The sequence below is a fragment of the Acanthopagrus latus genome, chromosome 13 (genome assembly GCF_904848185.1).
Source record: "Acanthopagrus latus isolate v.2019 chromosome 13, fAcaLat1.1, whole genome shotgun sequence".
NCBI classification, from domain to species: Eukaryota; Metazoa; Chordata; class Actinopteri; order Spariformes; family Sparidae; genus Acanthopagrus; species Acanthopagrus latus.
Window position 1 is genome coordinate 3,476,807 of NC_051051.1, and position 17,581 is coordinate 3,494,387.

At 42.6% G+C, this 17,581-nt stretch overlaps 1 protein-coding gene across 1 annotated transcript; it reads right to left on the reverse strand.

Moving 5' to 3' along the window:
* Positions 1–2,200: 2,200 nt before the first annotated feature.
* Positions 2,201–15,452, reverse strand: smg6 (SMG6 nonsense mediated mRNA decay factor). Its single transcript, XM_037118842.1, has 19 exons — positions 15,351–15,452; positions 11,750–14,141; positions 11,379–11,571; positions 10,877–10,987; positions 10,510–10,616; positions 10,026–10,104; positions 9,671–9,781; positions 8,996–9,211; positions 7,994–8,055; positions 7,695–7,840; positions 7,343–7,456; positions 6,606–6,765; positions 5,838–6,057; positions 5,534–5,710; positions 5,253–5,420; positions 4,965–5,109; positions 4,501–4,757; positions 4,307–4,388; positions 2,201–4,226 (listed from the first exon to the last, which is right to left on the reverse strand). The coding sequence occupies exons 1-19, from the start codon at positions 15,439–15,441 to the stop codon at positions 4,096–4,098; spliced, it is 4,962 nt and encodes a 1,653-aa protein (XP_036974737.1). The 5' UTR covers positions 15,442–15,452; the 3' UTR covers positions 2,201–4,095.
* Positions 15,453–17,581: the final 2,129 nt, after the last annotated feature.

Sequence of the window (17,581 nt, forward strand, 5' to 3'; positions counted from 1 at the left end):
AAAAAAAACAGTTTTGTATATCTGTGAGTAACAGATCTTCTCAAGGTGTCTGGAGAGAGCCAACCAACATTTAGATGCAGTTACCAGAATGTGCATCAGTCACCATCTAATGCAGAGTGTTTTTGTTGCTGTTGTTGTTGTTTTTACATCATCTGTTCCAGTAAACAGTCATAGTAATATGACTGCAGTACTATGATTAGATCCTCAGATGGAGCTGTCAGTCTGCACTGTGAATCTTGTAGTTGCATGATTATAAAACATGAGGTTTGGGTTGACAGTGAAGCTGATGAGTGCAGATGCCATAGCTAATCTTAACACCTCTGCACTCAGACCCCCAACACATCTGACACACGTCTATTAATGTGCTCCGGATGTCCTGACACTTTTTCTAAAATCATGTCATGTTTACATCACTGATGCTCACACGTGACCATGTGTGCAGCTGAAGCCTCGGTTTACTCTGCACTCACACAAGAAGTCTCCAGTAAAAATGTTCTGCTTCCTGACAACAACTCATTATTACATCAGCGTAAACACGCCACCCTATCTCCAAGGATTACACATGTAGGTGTAATCTGCAGGAGGAAACTATACAGGATGTATGCACTGTGTGTGCATGGCAGCAGAGAGGTTAAAGATGGGCATTCCACAACAGGCTGCAGGCCGAGAAGCCAATCAGCTCGCAGAAAGGGGCTCCGAGGGCTTTGATTGGTTGCTCAGTAGTCCTGTTGTCATGATGATGGGAATCAGGTCCTGCCTGTGTGGTCTGTATCCAGGCGCAGAAGTATACCAGAGCAAATGATATGGATGGATAGGCTGCAGAACTTTCTGTTCCTGACACACACACACACACACACACACACACACACACACACACACACAGATACATACATATGATGTAAATACATGAACCCCATTGAACATAATCATAGATATGCTCTCAAACTTACAGTAAACATATGTGTGATGATGGTGCCTGAGTTGATGCTGGAGCATCAGTAGCTTCTCATTATGGTGGAGTGAGTTACATCATGTAACAGTGAACAGTACGAGCCCCTCTGAGCGCTGACTTTATGCTGTTTCCACTGACTGACTCTGAGCCTCACTCTTCATTATTAACACTGGGAGTTTGAAACATTACCATATATCAACTCTAAGAATAGAATTTCAGGACTGAACCAGAGCAGCTCAGTCTTTTGACGGACGTCTGGATAATGATCATGGACATTAAACTTCCACACGTCATCTTGCTCATCATAGGATGGCTGACTTCTACTGTACATTCGCTCGTATTTGCCTGTTTCGTCAATATATCGAGACTGTCCCTGTATTGAACACTTGGTCTCATCACCACCTGTGTCTTCTCCAACTACCACATGAGGGCACGCATGTAATGATTATCACTGATTGAGATTTAACTTTTGGCAGATTATATAGTTATGTATTTTATGCATTTGGTATGCAGTTTCTTGCAATACCTGTATATAATTGGAGGGTTAAAGGCTGCTATTTCATTTGTTTTGTCCAATTTTTCATTTAAGAATCTCAATGTAGCCCAAACTATAAAAGCAGTAAAAACAACAGGTTTTGATGATCAGGCTCTTAAACTTTAAGGATTAAGATAAAGTTTATATTGAGCCTGTCTTTATTTATGCAACACTCACAGCATTGTCGATGTGACACAGTAGGATAAGTACAGGTATGAACAATAACAATTAATAGGCTGAATTTCAGTTTCCTGGTATCGTGCATGCTGTTTTACTGGGACAATTTTGTTAGTGTAATTAAAGGAGCACTATGTGGTTTTGGAGTAGATATTCAAACATTTTTAACACATTTTTTTTGTTTTCATGACTGAATAAACACGCTGTTGTCAGAGGACAATAAGGTCCCAGAACACTGTTTGTAGCTAGAAAGGTGGCAGGGTCCGCCACATATAAACAATAAGCAACACAGTATGAAACTGTGTTGTCCTTTAAGGTCAGTTTGTTTATTTAGACTAGAAAACAGAGTTTGTTGAGGCATAAGAAATATCAGGCAAAGATCTTTGTCTTCTCATTAAAATGTCCGTCTCTGAACTGTGCAGTGAACCTTTAGAAACATCTCGGCCTTTATTGTTAAGCCAACTCAAAACGTCCGCGGTGAAAAAAGCCGGATCGCATCCTTCAATTGCACATTAATGAGGTCAAAACAAAACAAAGACTTTAAAACATTTTTAATAATGGAAGATGAAAAGGAAATCTCGGTTGAACTGATTATGGGTTTACAACTGCTCCAACACTAAAACTCTGCAGCACTTGACACAGTAGATAGTACTGAACACTACAGCAGCACCAGAACAGAATAATCAAACCTGTCGGACGGTTCACACAAATACACAAACATCAACTGCTGACAGAAGCTGTATAAGCCGGGCTGAAACATTACAGGACAAATGGAAAGCAAGGTAGCCACTTCTATGTACGGTATTATTCTAAATCCATATGATCAAGCTGCTATGAGGAAATAATGAATTATGTATGATGCAACACAACAGAGGACACAGGTGTACATTACATCTATTTTAAGCATCCAGACACAAAGTCTCAAATGCACACAAAAACAAACACAAGTATCACTCAGAATCTCATGAAGCGATGTATAGAAAACAAAAGCACCAACACTCCCTTTGTGTTAAATGTTAGCTGAATGTGTCGGAGAGCCGCTGCTGTAACGCAATGGAAGTTTTACAGGCTGTGATTTATGGTGGTGCACCTAATGCAATTTTTTCAACTGAGTGGATAGTGGAGGTGAATAAACGTGGAAATAAAGTGTCACCCTGAAGAGAAGAACAGGTATTGTGATTAAAAACATTTCATGAAAAAGGTTGCTGTCGTGGTCATATGCACTCAAAAGCACAAAAAGCTGTGTGTAAAGATGAACAGACAGTAAAGTGAAACAGTCAACAACAATACTCGTTATTTAAGTATCTGTAAAGTCATGGATGAGGACCAAACAATCTCTGAGTGTCTGAAAAGCTCTGTTCCATTTTCTTTTAAATGAGACAGGTGAAATTTCATTCAAATAACAGAATCCCGTAATTAGCGAATGTATATTACGTAGTGGTGTTGATATATTAAATGTATCAAACTGTTGTCATTAATAATTTGCGTTCGCACTGTTTGTCTGGAAACTTTGCCATTTTTTTTTTTATCAGCGTCAACAAAATGAAGAAAATCGAGAAGGAAACAAAACTTTTTACACACATGAGCTCAAAAACAAGTAAAAAAAACAACAAAAACATAAACAATCAATGTTTTTTTGTTGTTTTAAAAACATTTTCTTAAAATAACCTCAATGTTAGCATCAAGCTGGAGGAACAACCCAAGGTACCAAACAGGCAGGAGGCACTTCCTGGTTTTAGCAGGAAATACCACACCTGCGTGAAGGTGTTGAGGTTGCATGATGGGTCTTGGTCAACCTTCACTACAATCAGCCACTTGTTATTGTCCTGACAAAGACCCTCCAGCTGTGCTCCTCTCCGCATAGCTTTCTCTCAGCTCTGCAACACAGGCCAACGCAGTCAAACATGACCGGGCTCACACACAACTGTGGAAGTGCCAGTCATGGCCTTCGTTACTGCCGTCTTTAATCAATTAAATGACCATTAACTCCCTCCCTCTCTCTGCCTCCTCTATCATTAGCCTCAAATTTTAACACTGCTTGCAGAGTACACTCACTAACTAGGAGCAGAGGCTCGAGGCTGGACCACTCAACTTCCAAATCAAATCACTCCATTTTTACCTCCCTACTCCCTTCCAATCCAGCCTTTCCTGAGACTTATCATGTCTCCCGTGGCTCTTTTCTGAGGAAGCTCACTGATCTTAACACATACATACACACACACACTTCATCACGAGGGGGGGGAAAGCTTAATGAGACCACCCTGCTCTCACTACATTTGCTTGTATTTCATAAGAAGTGGTTCTTTGCTTTCTTTATCATTTCCTCTCCCCTGCTATCTCCTCTTCCTCTGCTTAAGTGTGTCTTCTCTCCTTGGCTGAGTGGCAAGCAGGCTTCAGCAGTTGGGCTCCTTTGATTCCAGCTTAGCCTAGTTCAGCCCACTTTGGCCCAGCTCAGGAAAGCAGGGATGTCTCTGACTGGGACGTTTCGGGTCAAAGCTTTGACGCGGAGGTTACGGTCATCTGTAAGGAGTACCACCTCCCTCTGGAGCCTCACTGTCCCATCTGTGTGTTTGTGAAGAAGCACAAAGAAGTAAGAATTTGCAAGTGTTTTCAAGTGTGTGAGGACAGTCAAGGTTACATACTTCTCTGATCAGGCATGAAGTCTTTAGCCTTGTCTTTGCAGTAGTGGAGACAGCAGGACAGAATCACATCATCATTGTTCCCCTGAGAAAGAAGAGAACACAAAGTTACCAAAAACAGTAGAAACATTTAATCTGATTTGTGTCACTTCTTACCAGCAAAAGAGAAGGAAACTAATGAAAAAAAATCGTCTCACCTGCTGTCCAGAGGTATCTTCACTGCGGAAGGCAATCGACTCAAGCTGATTTCCTCTGCTCGTCAGGGCTCGGAGGCACGGCTCCCTGGCTTCAAATCCTCTCTCTAGGAAAGCCACTGCCAACCGGGCCTTCTCCTGCACGGCCCGCACATGGGTAGCACTAACATTGTAGTTGCCACGACTACCAGTGCTGCGCCCTCCTGACCCTCCACCAAAATTGTCCTGGCCTTTAGCCAAGCCGTCCAACTCTGTAATCACTGCGAGAGAGAGAACACGCATCACACTAAGTACACATAAACAAGGATTTCCTGTTTCTACACTAAACTGCAGACACATGGGACATTCTTATCATTCTAAACAAGTCACAACACCACAATTTAATCCTCCATCATTTCTCCTACTAGAGAGCATACTCATTCTTACATTTCTTTCATATTTTCTCCGTTTCTGTTTTTCATTCTTACCAATGAGTGGCACAACTATGATGTACGTTCCACACTGAAGGAGTTTCGTCAGACCTCCCAAGTGATCGATGAATCCATTTGTGTCCGGAACCAAAAACAGAGGCCTCACTTCCAGCTCCAACTGCCCACTTGTCTGCAGCACTGCCTGGAACACACACATTGTGTTTGATGTTAAATTCAGCAAAATGTTTTAACAGAATACACCTGCCCTTCTCAATTTATAATGTATAATGTTCTCCTGATGTGAATATTTACTATTAGATACATACATTCATACTTCAGTTTTACCTGTATTTTATCCCTGCGCTTCTGTTGCTGTGCCAGTTTGTTGGCGAGGGCGTGGCGCCGTGCCTTCAACTGTCTGATGTCATTCTCACTGTCTCCTGCCTCCTCTGCATCATCCTCTCCGTCAGATGCGGAGAGAGAGGATTCTGCCTCGACTATGACGTCATCAGCCTGCAAAACAGACGCAAACACTGGATAAGACATAGAAAAGATGCAAAGAACAGAGGGTGCTAAGCGAAGAGGGGATGTTATTTTCTGGGGGAATGTAGGTGAAGGACAGTCACCTCTTTTTCTGTGAGAGAGTCCTGCCTGCTCCCTGTTTCTATCGAGTGGTTAGGTGGAGTAGATGCCACAGAGATGTATTTTCCTCCCTTGAAGGCCAACAGAGGCTCTTCCTGTCCACACAAAGCCTCCAAAAAGTACTTCAGCACTGTGACTCTCTTACAATCTGCTGCTATTGCCTGAGGATAGAGGATCAAAGTGTAAATGCATGTGAACAGGAAGAGCATGATGTAAAATCAAACAAGCTAAAGGTGAAACAAAAAGAATTCTGCATGAGCTGAATGAAATGAAACACTGTCCACTCACCATGTCAGTGTGTTTATCTGTGTAACAGGGCTCCTGTGGTGCAGCCAGCAGAGGTACAAAGCCAGCAAGGAGCCTGTCCTCCTTTAGCTGCAGCACAGTCAACTCCTCATCTCCCTCACTTTCATCAGTTTCGACTTTGTACAGCGGCACTTCCTCATGGTCCACTCGAGCCAGCACGTTACACAGGTCAGCCAGACACTGCCAAACATCAGGGCAGCAACTTGACAGAGAGGAAAAACCCAAGTGATGGTGAGGAATGATTATCTTAATGAACTGCTATGAGCAAAACAAACAGACTACGTTGAGGTAGTAATTTAAAGCTGTTATAGTCAATATTTTTATGACGACAATGTATCAGATGACAAGGTGTAATACATAGCTAGTAATGATGAACCCACAGAAAACTGTTCTCTGCATCTGCGGCTTTACAGAAGTTTAAAGACACTTTCAGCTCATGTTCTGTTCTGGTTCACCCTCACTGCTCTCATAGTGTCTTTTTAGGCTAAAAAAAGAAAAAACACTGTCCACTATCTGTTCAATACCAAAAGACAGCAGCCAGACTCAGTTAGTGACTAGCTGGTAAACGTGCTGGAGCATTAAGTAGAGCCAGATATTCCCCCTCAGGATTTGGTAGAGTCCCACTGGAGAGCTATAGAGAGTCAATATTGGACTTTGCAAAACTCTATACTGTGTATATGTGTTCATTACTTGTTTCCACTGCCTGCGAGTGGCCAAAAGCATCAGTTATTACCAGTTTAAAGGACTCACTCTATAGTGCACGGTGGTGGGTTCCACTGGTCTGGCTGTCCCAGCATCCAATCAGACCAGACCTTGATGCTCGGCAATAGTTCTCTCAGGTCCGAGGGGAAGGCAGAGACCCTCACCATGCCCTCCAGCTCCTCTTCTCCATCTGCCATGGGAACTGCTTCTGAAAGAGACACAGAGAGGAGCATTCTTTTAAACCCTGCTCTTATGAGTAATTAATGAAACAAAAACAACTGAAACTCCAATTATTTGGGATAAAGGATTATGTTTTAATGCAAAAAATGTTATCACAGCTGTACAAATAAAGATGAATTACACTTATTTGAGGATGTTAAATCCATTTGATGTTGAGACACATCTCTTTACAGACACACAACATATTTTCAACAATATTAAACTGTTTGAAAGTAAAAAAGACACCTGGCAACATTAATTAGCCAACTACATGAACGTGTATTTTTGCTGTAGCTGATACTTCAAAGCCAAAACTGACTGCATGTTCAACTACACGGTTTATTAAGTAGCTCTTTGAATAACTTGCACTGGTGATCTGTGGGACAGCATGGACATTTGTGGTTTTTTAACGGTTTATTTGATGTTGATGCAAACACCTAAATACTATGTTGACCTTAATTTCAAAGTACGTGAATTGGATACGAGAGTAGTACCACAACTTTGACGAATGCTGCTGATCCAAACTTGAACTGAACGACTACATGTGGATGTTACTGTGTGTGTACCTGCAGCAATATCTTTGAGCAGCTCTGTGCAGCGCTGGACCAGTAGTGCAAACATGCTGAGACCCAGAGCAGTGCTTTGCTCCTGCAAGACAGACCTCACTTCTCCTTCTTCACCTGAAAAGGACAGACAAGAATTTGAATTTTTATGTGAGAGATATAAAATGAGTCAATGGTCAAAGTCAAACATGTCAAAAAGTTACAACAGAGTTACAATTTACACAACAAATGAAATCCATATTCATCACCTGCATAAAAAAATAAGTTGTACCCCAGCCAGTTTAGCAGATAATGTTTTAAGCCTGGACACGATATTTGTTTTTTGATGAATGATGGTGCGTGTGTGTAGAATTACCTCTGCCGTGGGCATTGTGTATGGTGAACATGTTGATGGTGATGATCTGCAGCATGTGCGTGCTTCCCAGTAGAGAGGGGCCATGCTGCAGCAGTGTCTTGAACTCCTGCAGAACACGGCTCGCCACTCCAGGAAAGGATTCCATCCTGTGCAGAACAACATACATATGTAAAACATACACATTCATACAAGAACAGAATGAACAGATACAAGGGCACATACAAAAAAAAAAAAGAACAAACGCATATTATGTTTCAGTCCATTAATTTAAGGGCTGGAATATTTGAGAAATCACTCACCCCACTTTAGTGAAGAGCTTTCCATGTGCATGCAGGAAACTCAGAATGAATCTTTTATTTAGCTGTAGCAAAATAAGAGAAGGCCATGAGAAGAAATGTATTAGTAACAGTTTTATTTAGCTACAAACCCTGGAGCACAGCATATGACAAGAAAACACATCTCCATCCATTGACAAAGCACAAGGAGAGCTTTGGAGCTGATGTCATCATTTAAATGCACCCGGGAATTTGAACAATAGGGGTGGGAGGAAATGGACTGAAAGGCCACGGAAGCTGGAAAGAGCAAAGTGGACACACATAAAGATGCCTCTATCAACAGGATACTCTGACAAATAGTGGACAGAGGCAGAGTATCGGACAGAGACAAAACAGTTTTGTCAAGAAAGTGCCACACGTTAACAGGATATTTTAAGCTACGATTAGCATAATTGCTGGGACTGCTATACAGACTGTCAATAAAACTAAAACAAAGAGCAAACAAATGGACAGATGTCCAATCACTCCATATAAATATATATATAGTTGAGAACACAGTCTGTTTCGCTTCATAAAACCATGGTGAGTCATTACAAGCCTAAACGAAACAAAACAAAAAAAACAACCAAAAACGGCCAAATAACAAAATATGAAAGAAGGTTGGAGTACATGGTTAAAAACATCCTTGGACATAAAACAGCTATGAAAACCAAAAGGATAGCATTCAGAATCGAAGGCCTGGGAAATGGAGAATAAGTAAAAATGAAATGACGACAGAAGAAATAATGAAATTAAGGTAATGAAAGTAGAGGACGTAATGAATTAGATTACAAAGAGAGAGGGGAAATTAAATTCTATAAAACAGTGTGGTAGACGTCAGCAGGGATTAGAGTCTTTAAGTGTTTTAAAAAAAACTGCATAAAAAAACCAAACGGTGTCTCTGAGTGCGTACATGTTAAGGCGTATGACGCATTAATGTGCAATGTGCGTGTTTGTGAGAGAGCTAAAGAAAGAGAAGGACCTTACATCACTAGCGCTGAGACTGCCCAGCTCTCCATCCTGTTCAGAGTCTCTGCTGGATTCACTACCTCCTCTCTGTGAGGACGGGGTTGCTGCTTGTCCGCTGGGGCGAATCCAGATCTCAACACGTGCTCCATCTTCCCCTCTTCCTCTTCCTCTTACTGCTGGACCCTTGGAGCCTCCTTCATGCTCCTGCCTCCTCCTTCGCTCAAGCTGCTCAGCCTAGAAAAACAAAGGTTGTAAACAAGAAGGACCTTTGCTGCCTGAAGTCTTGGTGTACACCAAATTATAACCATGTGGACCAGTTATGCAGATAAGGTAACCTTTATGTATATATATTTGTCTTCATAATGGGTGTAATATTTGTATGAACTCAAGGACATGGTTCGTGTTAAAATCAGCAAGTGTGTCAGGTATAAATACGATATCAGTCGAAACCTCATGCAGCCATTCTGCTCTGATAGTTCTGTTCTAAATAAAGTTATGAGATTATACCTCTGTCAAACCAACAATTAATGTCCACCATGGTTCATTTTCAAGGTTTTGACTCAAGCTATTTTCTGAGTCTATCTGCGCCAAGGCTATGAGCTGAGAATTAAAGAGACCTTGACATACTTTTAGTCCAAGAAAAAATAAAATAAATATTCTGGCAAAAGTTAATGACAGAAGTGTGAGTCTCACCTTACGCTTTGCTTCTTCAAACAGACTCATTAGGCTTTCCTTTGCGGTCAGGATGGGGTTGGAAGCTGCCAAGCTGCGCATATAATAATACACAGCATCCAACTTCCGCTTCTGTGAGTGAGAGAGGTGGGAAGAGAGTAAGAAGAGGAAGGTGGCCGACAGAAGGATAGAAACTAGGTAGATGCGAACAGACCATTGCTCAAAATTGTTGTCTTTTAGATCATCCCTGGGGCTCGTCAGAAGAAAATATAACCTAATACGACGTAACTCCACTTGTCTAATTATGCCTCATAAAACTTTTTAGCTAAATATCAAACTCAACTTTCCATCCCTATTTGAGCTACATGTTACTTACTGTATAAACTGCCAGCAGGGCCAGCTGGTTATATGGTCGTCCATTTTTGGGAGCAATCTGTTGGGCCTTCAGGTACCAGCTAAACAAATGGAAACATGTTATCATGAGATACAATCATAGAGACTGTGTGGCAGATTTGGCCTTTGTTTTCTGCTTCTACCTTTAAATTATTAGGTCAAATGCAACTGAGCAAACATGTTCTCTATTATAGATTCTCTTGTTTATTTTCTTTAAGAGGAAGAATCTCAGGAGAAAGACTGCAACAGGAATTTTCTAAATATTTAAGACTAATTGTATGGAAGAAATTAAACGGTAAAGGTATGACATCCCACAGCAAAATGGCTAGTCCTGACTACTCATTCTTGGACTTAAGAATGACCAAAATTTGATTATCTGTTTTCATGCCAATGCAAATAGTGTACTCTTCAATGTATCCGTCATTTTTTTTGTACAATACCTAGAGAATGCTCAAATCACAGCCTACCTGCGAGCCTTTCCATAGTTGGCAGAGTCACTGGCTTGTTCCCGGTAACGTGCTATATCTCCTAGACAAATCATGCAGCGCTGAGCACTGATAAGTGCATATTTTACCTAAAAAAAGACACAACAAAGAAAACCATTTAGCACCAATATAAACTTAGGTTGGGATATAATTGTTTAAACAACAATGAGTAGTAAACTACAAAGTCACTGTGTAGAACATGTTTATATGACATGACAATTTTGAAGCTTTAGGTTATTTTTCATTCCACGATGCATTTACATCTCATCAGTTTTATTTTTCATACTATGAATATTTGAACACATGTCAAGTGCTCATACAAGCACACACAGATGCAGTATTGCTGTACCGTTTTGCGTAATGGCCGAGCCCTGATAGCCATGCCGTCCATGTACTCCTCTAATTTAAACTGGTACACTGTCTGCAGCTTCTGAAGCAGCGCATCAAAGAAAAGTGCTCCCTGTAAAAACACAAACAAAAAAACAATGATCACAATAGACAAAGAAAGTTAAAGTGGATTTTTTTTTGTGTGTAGCCATGTAAACAAACTTAACAGGTTTCTTCCTCATATTCAAGATCTTAAAAAAGTGTGACAGTAATTGATTTACTGTGGTCTGTTACCACTACAACAAATGAACACTGTCAATGGGTTTGGACACAAATATTTCCAAGATTCACAGGCTGTAAAGAAACAATCATTCTAAATTGGGGTTTACTGCTCACAGTGCTTAAACTAAAGAGACAGTAGACGTATCACATCATATCCTGCATATACACTCAGTGTCAGACACAAAACTCCAATATGCCTCCCAGACAAAAAGGGAGGTACACATTTACCACACATTCCTTACCTCATCAAGCAGCGTGAGCAGCATGTTCCTGATATGGGGGGTATTATCACAAGTGGGATCTTTGAGGAGCTGCCTGAAGCGCTCTATGACCTGGTAAAAGACGTTCTTCCACAAAGCTTGATCCACGTTCTGAGAGTCTGACAACTCAATGTCATTCAGGATGACCTGCTCATACAGCCCCAAAAGTTCGGCTCTAGAAAACAAGAGGGCATAACAAGATTTTTTGCATTTTCAGTGTGCCAACTGGTTCAGTTCTGCTGAGTTCATTATTAATTAGTCCCAAGTGGCAACTCACAACTACAGACCAAAGAGTAAAATATAAAACATACACCAAAAAAAGCCACCACACATCTTTTCCACTGAATCCTCACCTGAACTGAGCCATACGATCCAGTCCATCAGCACTCACTCTGTCTCTGGAAAGCAGGTTACTTAGCTGGAGCTCCTGAGCATCTGCAGCCCTCAGCAGCCTCCCCAGCTCCCCTCTGGCTTGTTGCTCCACCTCTTCATATGTCACAACACCTCCTGCACCTGACTGAGCATAACCTGCCCCCCGGAAACTCCCACAGAACTGACCCACACCAGGGCCTGTGTACATGCCGTTAGTGGGAGCCATTTGGTAGGGCCCCATATGATAAGAGTTAGGATAGCGCTGGCTGGTGGCTGTGCCGGGATTATGTGGATTGCTGGTGGGCATGGGGTAGCAGTATGGGTTGTCAGAGTTTTGGAATTTGTAGTAGGACATGGCAGCAGCCTGCTTGGAGCGAAAGTGCTCACCATGTGGGACCGGAGGACTGCCTGCTACCTCATCGTCTGTGTCCAGAAAGTGAAGTTGCCCATACCCAGTCCCGGTCTGAAGATATACAGGCTGTTGGAGAGATGAATGCTGTGAGGATTGGGTGCTGGTAAGAGCTGGTTTCTGGTCAGGATTATTAGGATCCCAGAGTCGTCTCACTCCCCCTCCTCTGCCTCCTCTGCTCCTAGAAGCTGCTCCTCCCCTTATTCCACCAAAAAGAAGCCTTTGCCCAACCTCAGGTGAATTAGAGATGTCTGTGCGGGCTGGAAGCACCAGAATACCTCCACCTCTGCCACGAGGAACCAAGCCTGGCTTGCGATGTTGTGCAGCCCCACTATGGGACGAGTTATCCAACTGTTTTTCAAGAGAAACCCTCAGGATTCCTCTACCTACACCTTTGTTTCCCTTTGGTCTGTTCCTTTCTTCTCTCCGCCTCTCTGCACTTTGCTCCTCCTCCCCACCTCTTCTTCTCCTCCTTCTATCTTCTGCAATGTCACTCATCTCACTCCCTTCACGTGATTCTGTCGATGATTCCCCGTTGGCTGTCCAGCTTTGTAAGTGACTTCTTCGTCCTTCCCCACTATTAGCCACCCCATCTTTGTTATTGTGTTTAGGCTGCAAGCGAGGCCACTTGGTACCCTCCATATCTCTTCCCAGTCCAGGACCATCCAGACTTGTCACACTGCTGGCTGAGCTGCTGCTGTAAGTTCGATTCCGTGAGCGCCGAATATCAGATTTGGAATAGCGTTTCGAGGTTGGTGTTGGGATGTTTGCATTTGATTGTTTTCTATCATCTCTTTCTACAGCCCTGTCTACATTTCTTTGTGTCTTCACATCTTTCTCAGCATCTCTGGGTCGGTTGTTGTTGTTGTCTCCTCTGCTGCTTTCTCTGCGATTTTCTCTTCCTTTGCTTTGGTGTGTCTCTCCTGTCTTTCCTGGTTTGTTATCCCGATCGGCTTCTGATGATCTCTTGTCTCTTTCCTTTTCAGCCTTTCCCCAGTCACTCTTTCCCCCACCAGCTACTTCATCTTCTCCTCTTCTGGAATCCTGATTCCTCTCTTTTCCTTTCTCCCCTCCTCTTCTCCTGCGGTTTCCCCTTTCCCTTTTCTTCTCTACCTTTTCCCCCTCCTCTTTTTTTCCTCCCCCATGGCCTTTCCTTTCCTCAGTCGATTCCCCTCTCATGCAACTTGGCTCTTCAACAGCTTGGCCCACCTTGCCTTTCTCTTTCACACAAAGCTTTTCTACTTTGCGAGTAATTTTCTCCAATGAAGCATCAGTTGGTAATGGAGGTTTTTCCATATCTTGGCTTCTTTGCTTTCTGTTTCTCTCACTAGATTTAGACAATTTTACATTTTCCTGTATACATTTTACTTCTTTATCTTTTCCACCCTGATTATGTGAAGGTGCCTTTTTGTTCCCGTCCCCTTCCCCTGTACTCAATTGGGATTCTGGTTCAGTTTTCTGGTCATGTTTCCTGGGGGAAGGCTTATCTTCCTCTCTTCCAGCTCCACAGTCCTTCCCCTGAATACTCCTCCGACTCCCAGGTTGATAAAACTCCCGGTCTGGTTTGCGGGCTTTCTTTGTCGGCTTTGCCGCTCCAGCAGGTTCCGGATTTTCTCTGTCATTTTGGATAAGGCCTTTTGGTTCATTTGCTTCGGTTTTCGCCTGTGACTGGTTGCCCTTTCTACAGTTCTGAGTGATACTACCATCGCCTCTCATCCTGTCTTCTTCCCTTATCTCAGTAGCTGTCCCACCGTCTGTGCATTCGTGTCTCTCTAAAACTTTTTCAGGCACACGCTTTTTCTCACTCTGTGATGGTTGATCATGCTCATGTGAATCAGTAGCCAGGGAATCACTTTGCCCAGTTTCTCCCTCCTCGCTGTCCAGGTGACGCCGCTGGTAGCGCTGGAGTTCAGGGCGCTTTCCTTCACGTCTCCCTTGTTGCTTTTGTACGTGGTGCTGCTCCTCTGCAGAAAGAAAAGCACACAAAAGTAAGTAAGATGCTGATAAACAAAGTCAGTCCTCAACACAGTAATAGGAGTATGGGATTGATGAGGCTGTCATATCCTGTTTCTATTTGTGTCAACAAATCACATGAAAATAACAATTTCAACAATGCCTTTGACTGTCTCTCAGTACTTTCCAGCCTCTCTACTCTGCCTGTGGCACTCAGCGCCAAACCAAGGGTGTAAATCATTAGGAGTGCATCTCAAATAAATTGTTGAATTTCTATAAAGGGCTTGATAATATACCTAATCAATTGGTCACTGTAGTTTATAGCTCTCAGTACATAAACAGGAGTGAAAAGAACATTTGTTGTGGCACTATTATCAGCTGTTGTAAACATGCATTTAGTGCTGTAGGAGTCGCAGTCAGGCGTTTATACAGTTTTTGGTTCACAACAAAGGGACATTCTACAGTAGAGAAACATGCAGAGCATCATCAAAGATACAACAACTGAAATTCTGCTTTTTAGTAAGCAAGTCACTGGAGATGAAAAGATTTAATCTAACAACCAGGTGTTTGGAATCACAGTCAGTGAGGGAAACAGATGTCTGCATCGTCATAAACTAGAGCTACTCACGAAACACTACATCATTCACACTTAAGCCAAACGAAAGTCAACAGTCCCTGTGTGAAACTTAAGGAGTACACTTGGGAAAACTGGCATGTACTGTTTAGACTACTTCTTAAATATAGTTTTTCAGAATAAAGCGTGTGCTCTCTTCCGTGGAAACGAAACGCAAATGCTGGCGTTAGTTGACGTCAGCTGAGTGAATTCTGACGTTAACTAACGGTTAACGTCGTCAAGAGTCGAGCTCATGTCATCGGTCGCAAACTCACTCATCATTATATTCTAATATAATGAACACATTTCGTCCACTAATGTAGTTGCACATAGAAATAGCACGAACGACCCGAAGAATATTTAAAAAGTGTTCAATTCGTGGCACGTAAATGCGCTGGTGTCGTTTTGGTTGAGGGGGGCGTTTAAAACAGACCGCGCGCCACCAAAGAATGGGCAGGTAGTTAGCTCACTAGCTAACAACATTAGCTGGTTAAAAACTTAGCAACTCCGTGGGCGACTTTCAGCTAACTTGCGACACCGCTTCGCTCGAATTTATCACTTTTTCACGAACGTCTCCCGTCCAAGTGTCTAGTTCACTTCCTCTTACCTCTCTGACAGTCCGAAACAACGACTGCGTTCGACGCCTCAGCTCGGAGTTCCGCAGCTGAGATTCGCACTCTGTCGAGTTCGTTCGCCATCTTTGCTTTCACTAAAACAAACACAACAAGTATGGTGGCCCAGCTGGGTCAAACATATTCAACCGGTGACGTTCCGGCGAAGGCTGTCGGGTAATGTAGTCCGGGTCTCCCTGACAGTTCAAGCAATTTATAATGTTTTCTCCACTTCGCACACACAAAAAAAGAAAACTTCATAACTTTTGAAATATTTAATCATGTTTAAAACTGCAATCAAGGTTTTGTTATTGTAGTATTATTTTACATTTTCTAATCCAAATGAAGAATAACAACATAACTATATATGTATAGTAGAATATACCTTTTCACTTATTAAACTTAAATGTATAAATTCCTGGTATTATATTAGGCCTATGTAAAGCTTATATTATCCTCTATGTTTACTGTACTTAATATACCTTTTAACGTTTTAAAGCTGGATTTTGTGCTGCATGTTCTGGATATGTCCAGAAAATCATTGCACAAGGTTTTCCATCTTTGATTGTAATTATTATCCTTTCTATGAACATTCTCTGGTACAGTCTGTGCCATTCTACAGTGTGCCATTATGTAATTCTTACGTAGGCCTTGACCTACATATGAGTCCTGGGGGAAGGGGGCTTAAAGGTCTCCACATTATGTAAACTAAGAAACAAACAGATATGCTCCATACATACACACACCCTCAGTTCCACACAGTATCCACCAGATGTCAGGATTGATCACTTATTCTCAGTTTTAGCTCAACGCTCCTTTTTTCTCCAACCGTTTGGATTGGCCCAGCAACGAACTTTCTCTCTCCTCCACTTTTGTTTGAGAGAATTTTCCAATGTAGTGCAGATCCTGCGCCTCATCACTTCTGTTTGACGTCTCCTGTCTCCACTGATGACTTGGACGTGAACTGACGAATTGCACGAGGACGTGTGGAGGGAAACAAATGACAGAAACACACAAAGACGCTCTGTGTGTGTGTGTTGTGTGAGTGTGTGTGTATATGAGGTGAGGGGGGTGAGTGGAATCTCCATGCAGACATCTTCAGTGTGGCTGATGCTAGAGTAAACAGCTTCATTTCCCTAGCAACACCAAATTAAAGGGCCAGAGTCTCTTGTCCTTCCTATAAATCTCCCACACATGATTCTTCACCCAGAGACAAACCTCCTCTTTTTTCCACACGCGCCTCTTCATCATGTTACTAAATTATTCATCCAAGGTGCTTGGCTCACTTCTTTGGAATTGTAATCGGGACGGTCTACACATGGTTGTGAAGTGTGTAGATTACAGTAATAGAAGTTACTTCCGTCTGACTGAGGCACTACAGTGAATCATAAAGCAGGCAGGTGGCAGAGAGGGGAAATACAAGCGAGGGCTGAAATAATGACAGTTTTAAACACCATTTGTTTGGTTTCTTTATTGCTTTTTCTGAATTCATGAATTTGATACAAAGGTTCAATTAAAATAACATTTCTGTTTTGTTTGTTTTTTTTCATAAATTTTAAATCTCCACCACGTCATGAACTGTTTCTCTCATTCTCACGGTGTTATTACAGTTATTCCTCTGCCCTGTAAACAATACGCCACATTTGATGTAGCGCTCGCAGTGTCTCTTGATGAAGCACTCGCACACCAGGGGTTGTAGAATGTTTCGTGTCTGCAGTGGAGAGGTGTGAGAGGGGGGGGGGCTGCCGGAAGTGGTGGGCGTGTGTCTCCCTGTGTGTGTGTGTGTGTGTGTGTGTGTGTGTGTGTGTGTGTGTGTGTGCAGAGTTCTGATTGTCAGTGCTGCACCACAGTGCAGGTGGAGCAATGCAGGATGATAAGAGACACAGAAGGACAGAGAGGGGGAGGCAGGGAGATGTTGTGAGGGAGGGAGGGAAGGAGGGAGAAGCGGAGGAAAAGAGGAAGCGAGGGAGAGAGGTGAGGAGGCATGATGCAGGAGGAGAGGAGAGACTGTGAATACAGATGAGGAAAAAGCGGGGGAAGCAGGGAGTTTTTGCAGGTGAATTTCTGACACCAGGGGGTTCCTCCAGTCCAATCATATCTCGATCTCTCCTGCCCCCATCTCATTCTCTCTCTCCCTCTCTCTTTCTGTCTCACTCTCTCCGTCTCCCCCCACTGGGACACCGGGAGGTGGGAGGAGATGACTTTTAGAGATGACTGGAGTGGAGGA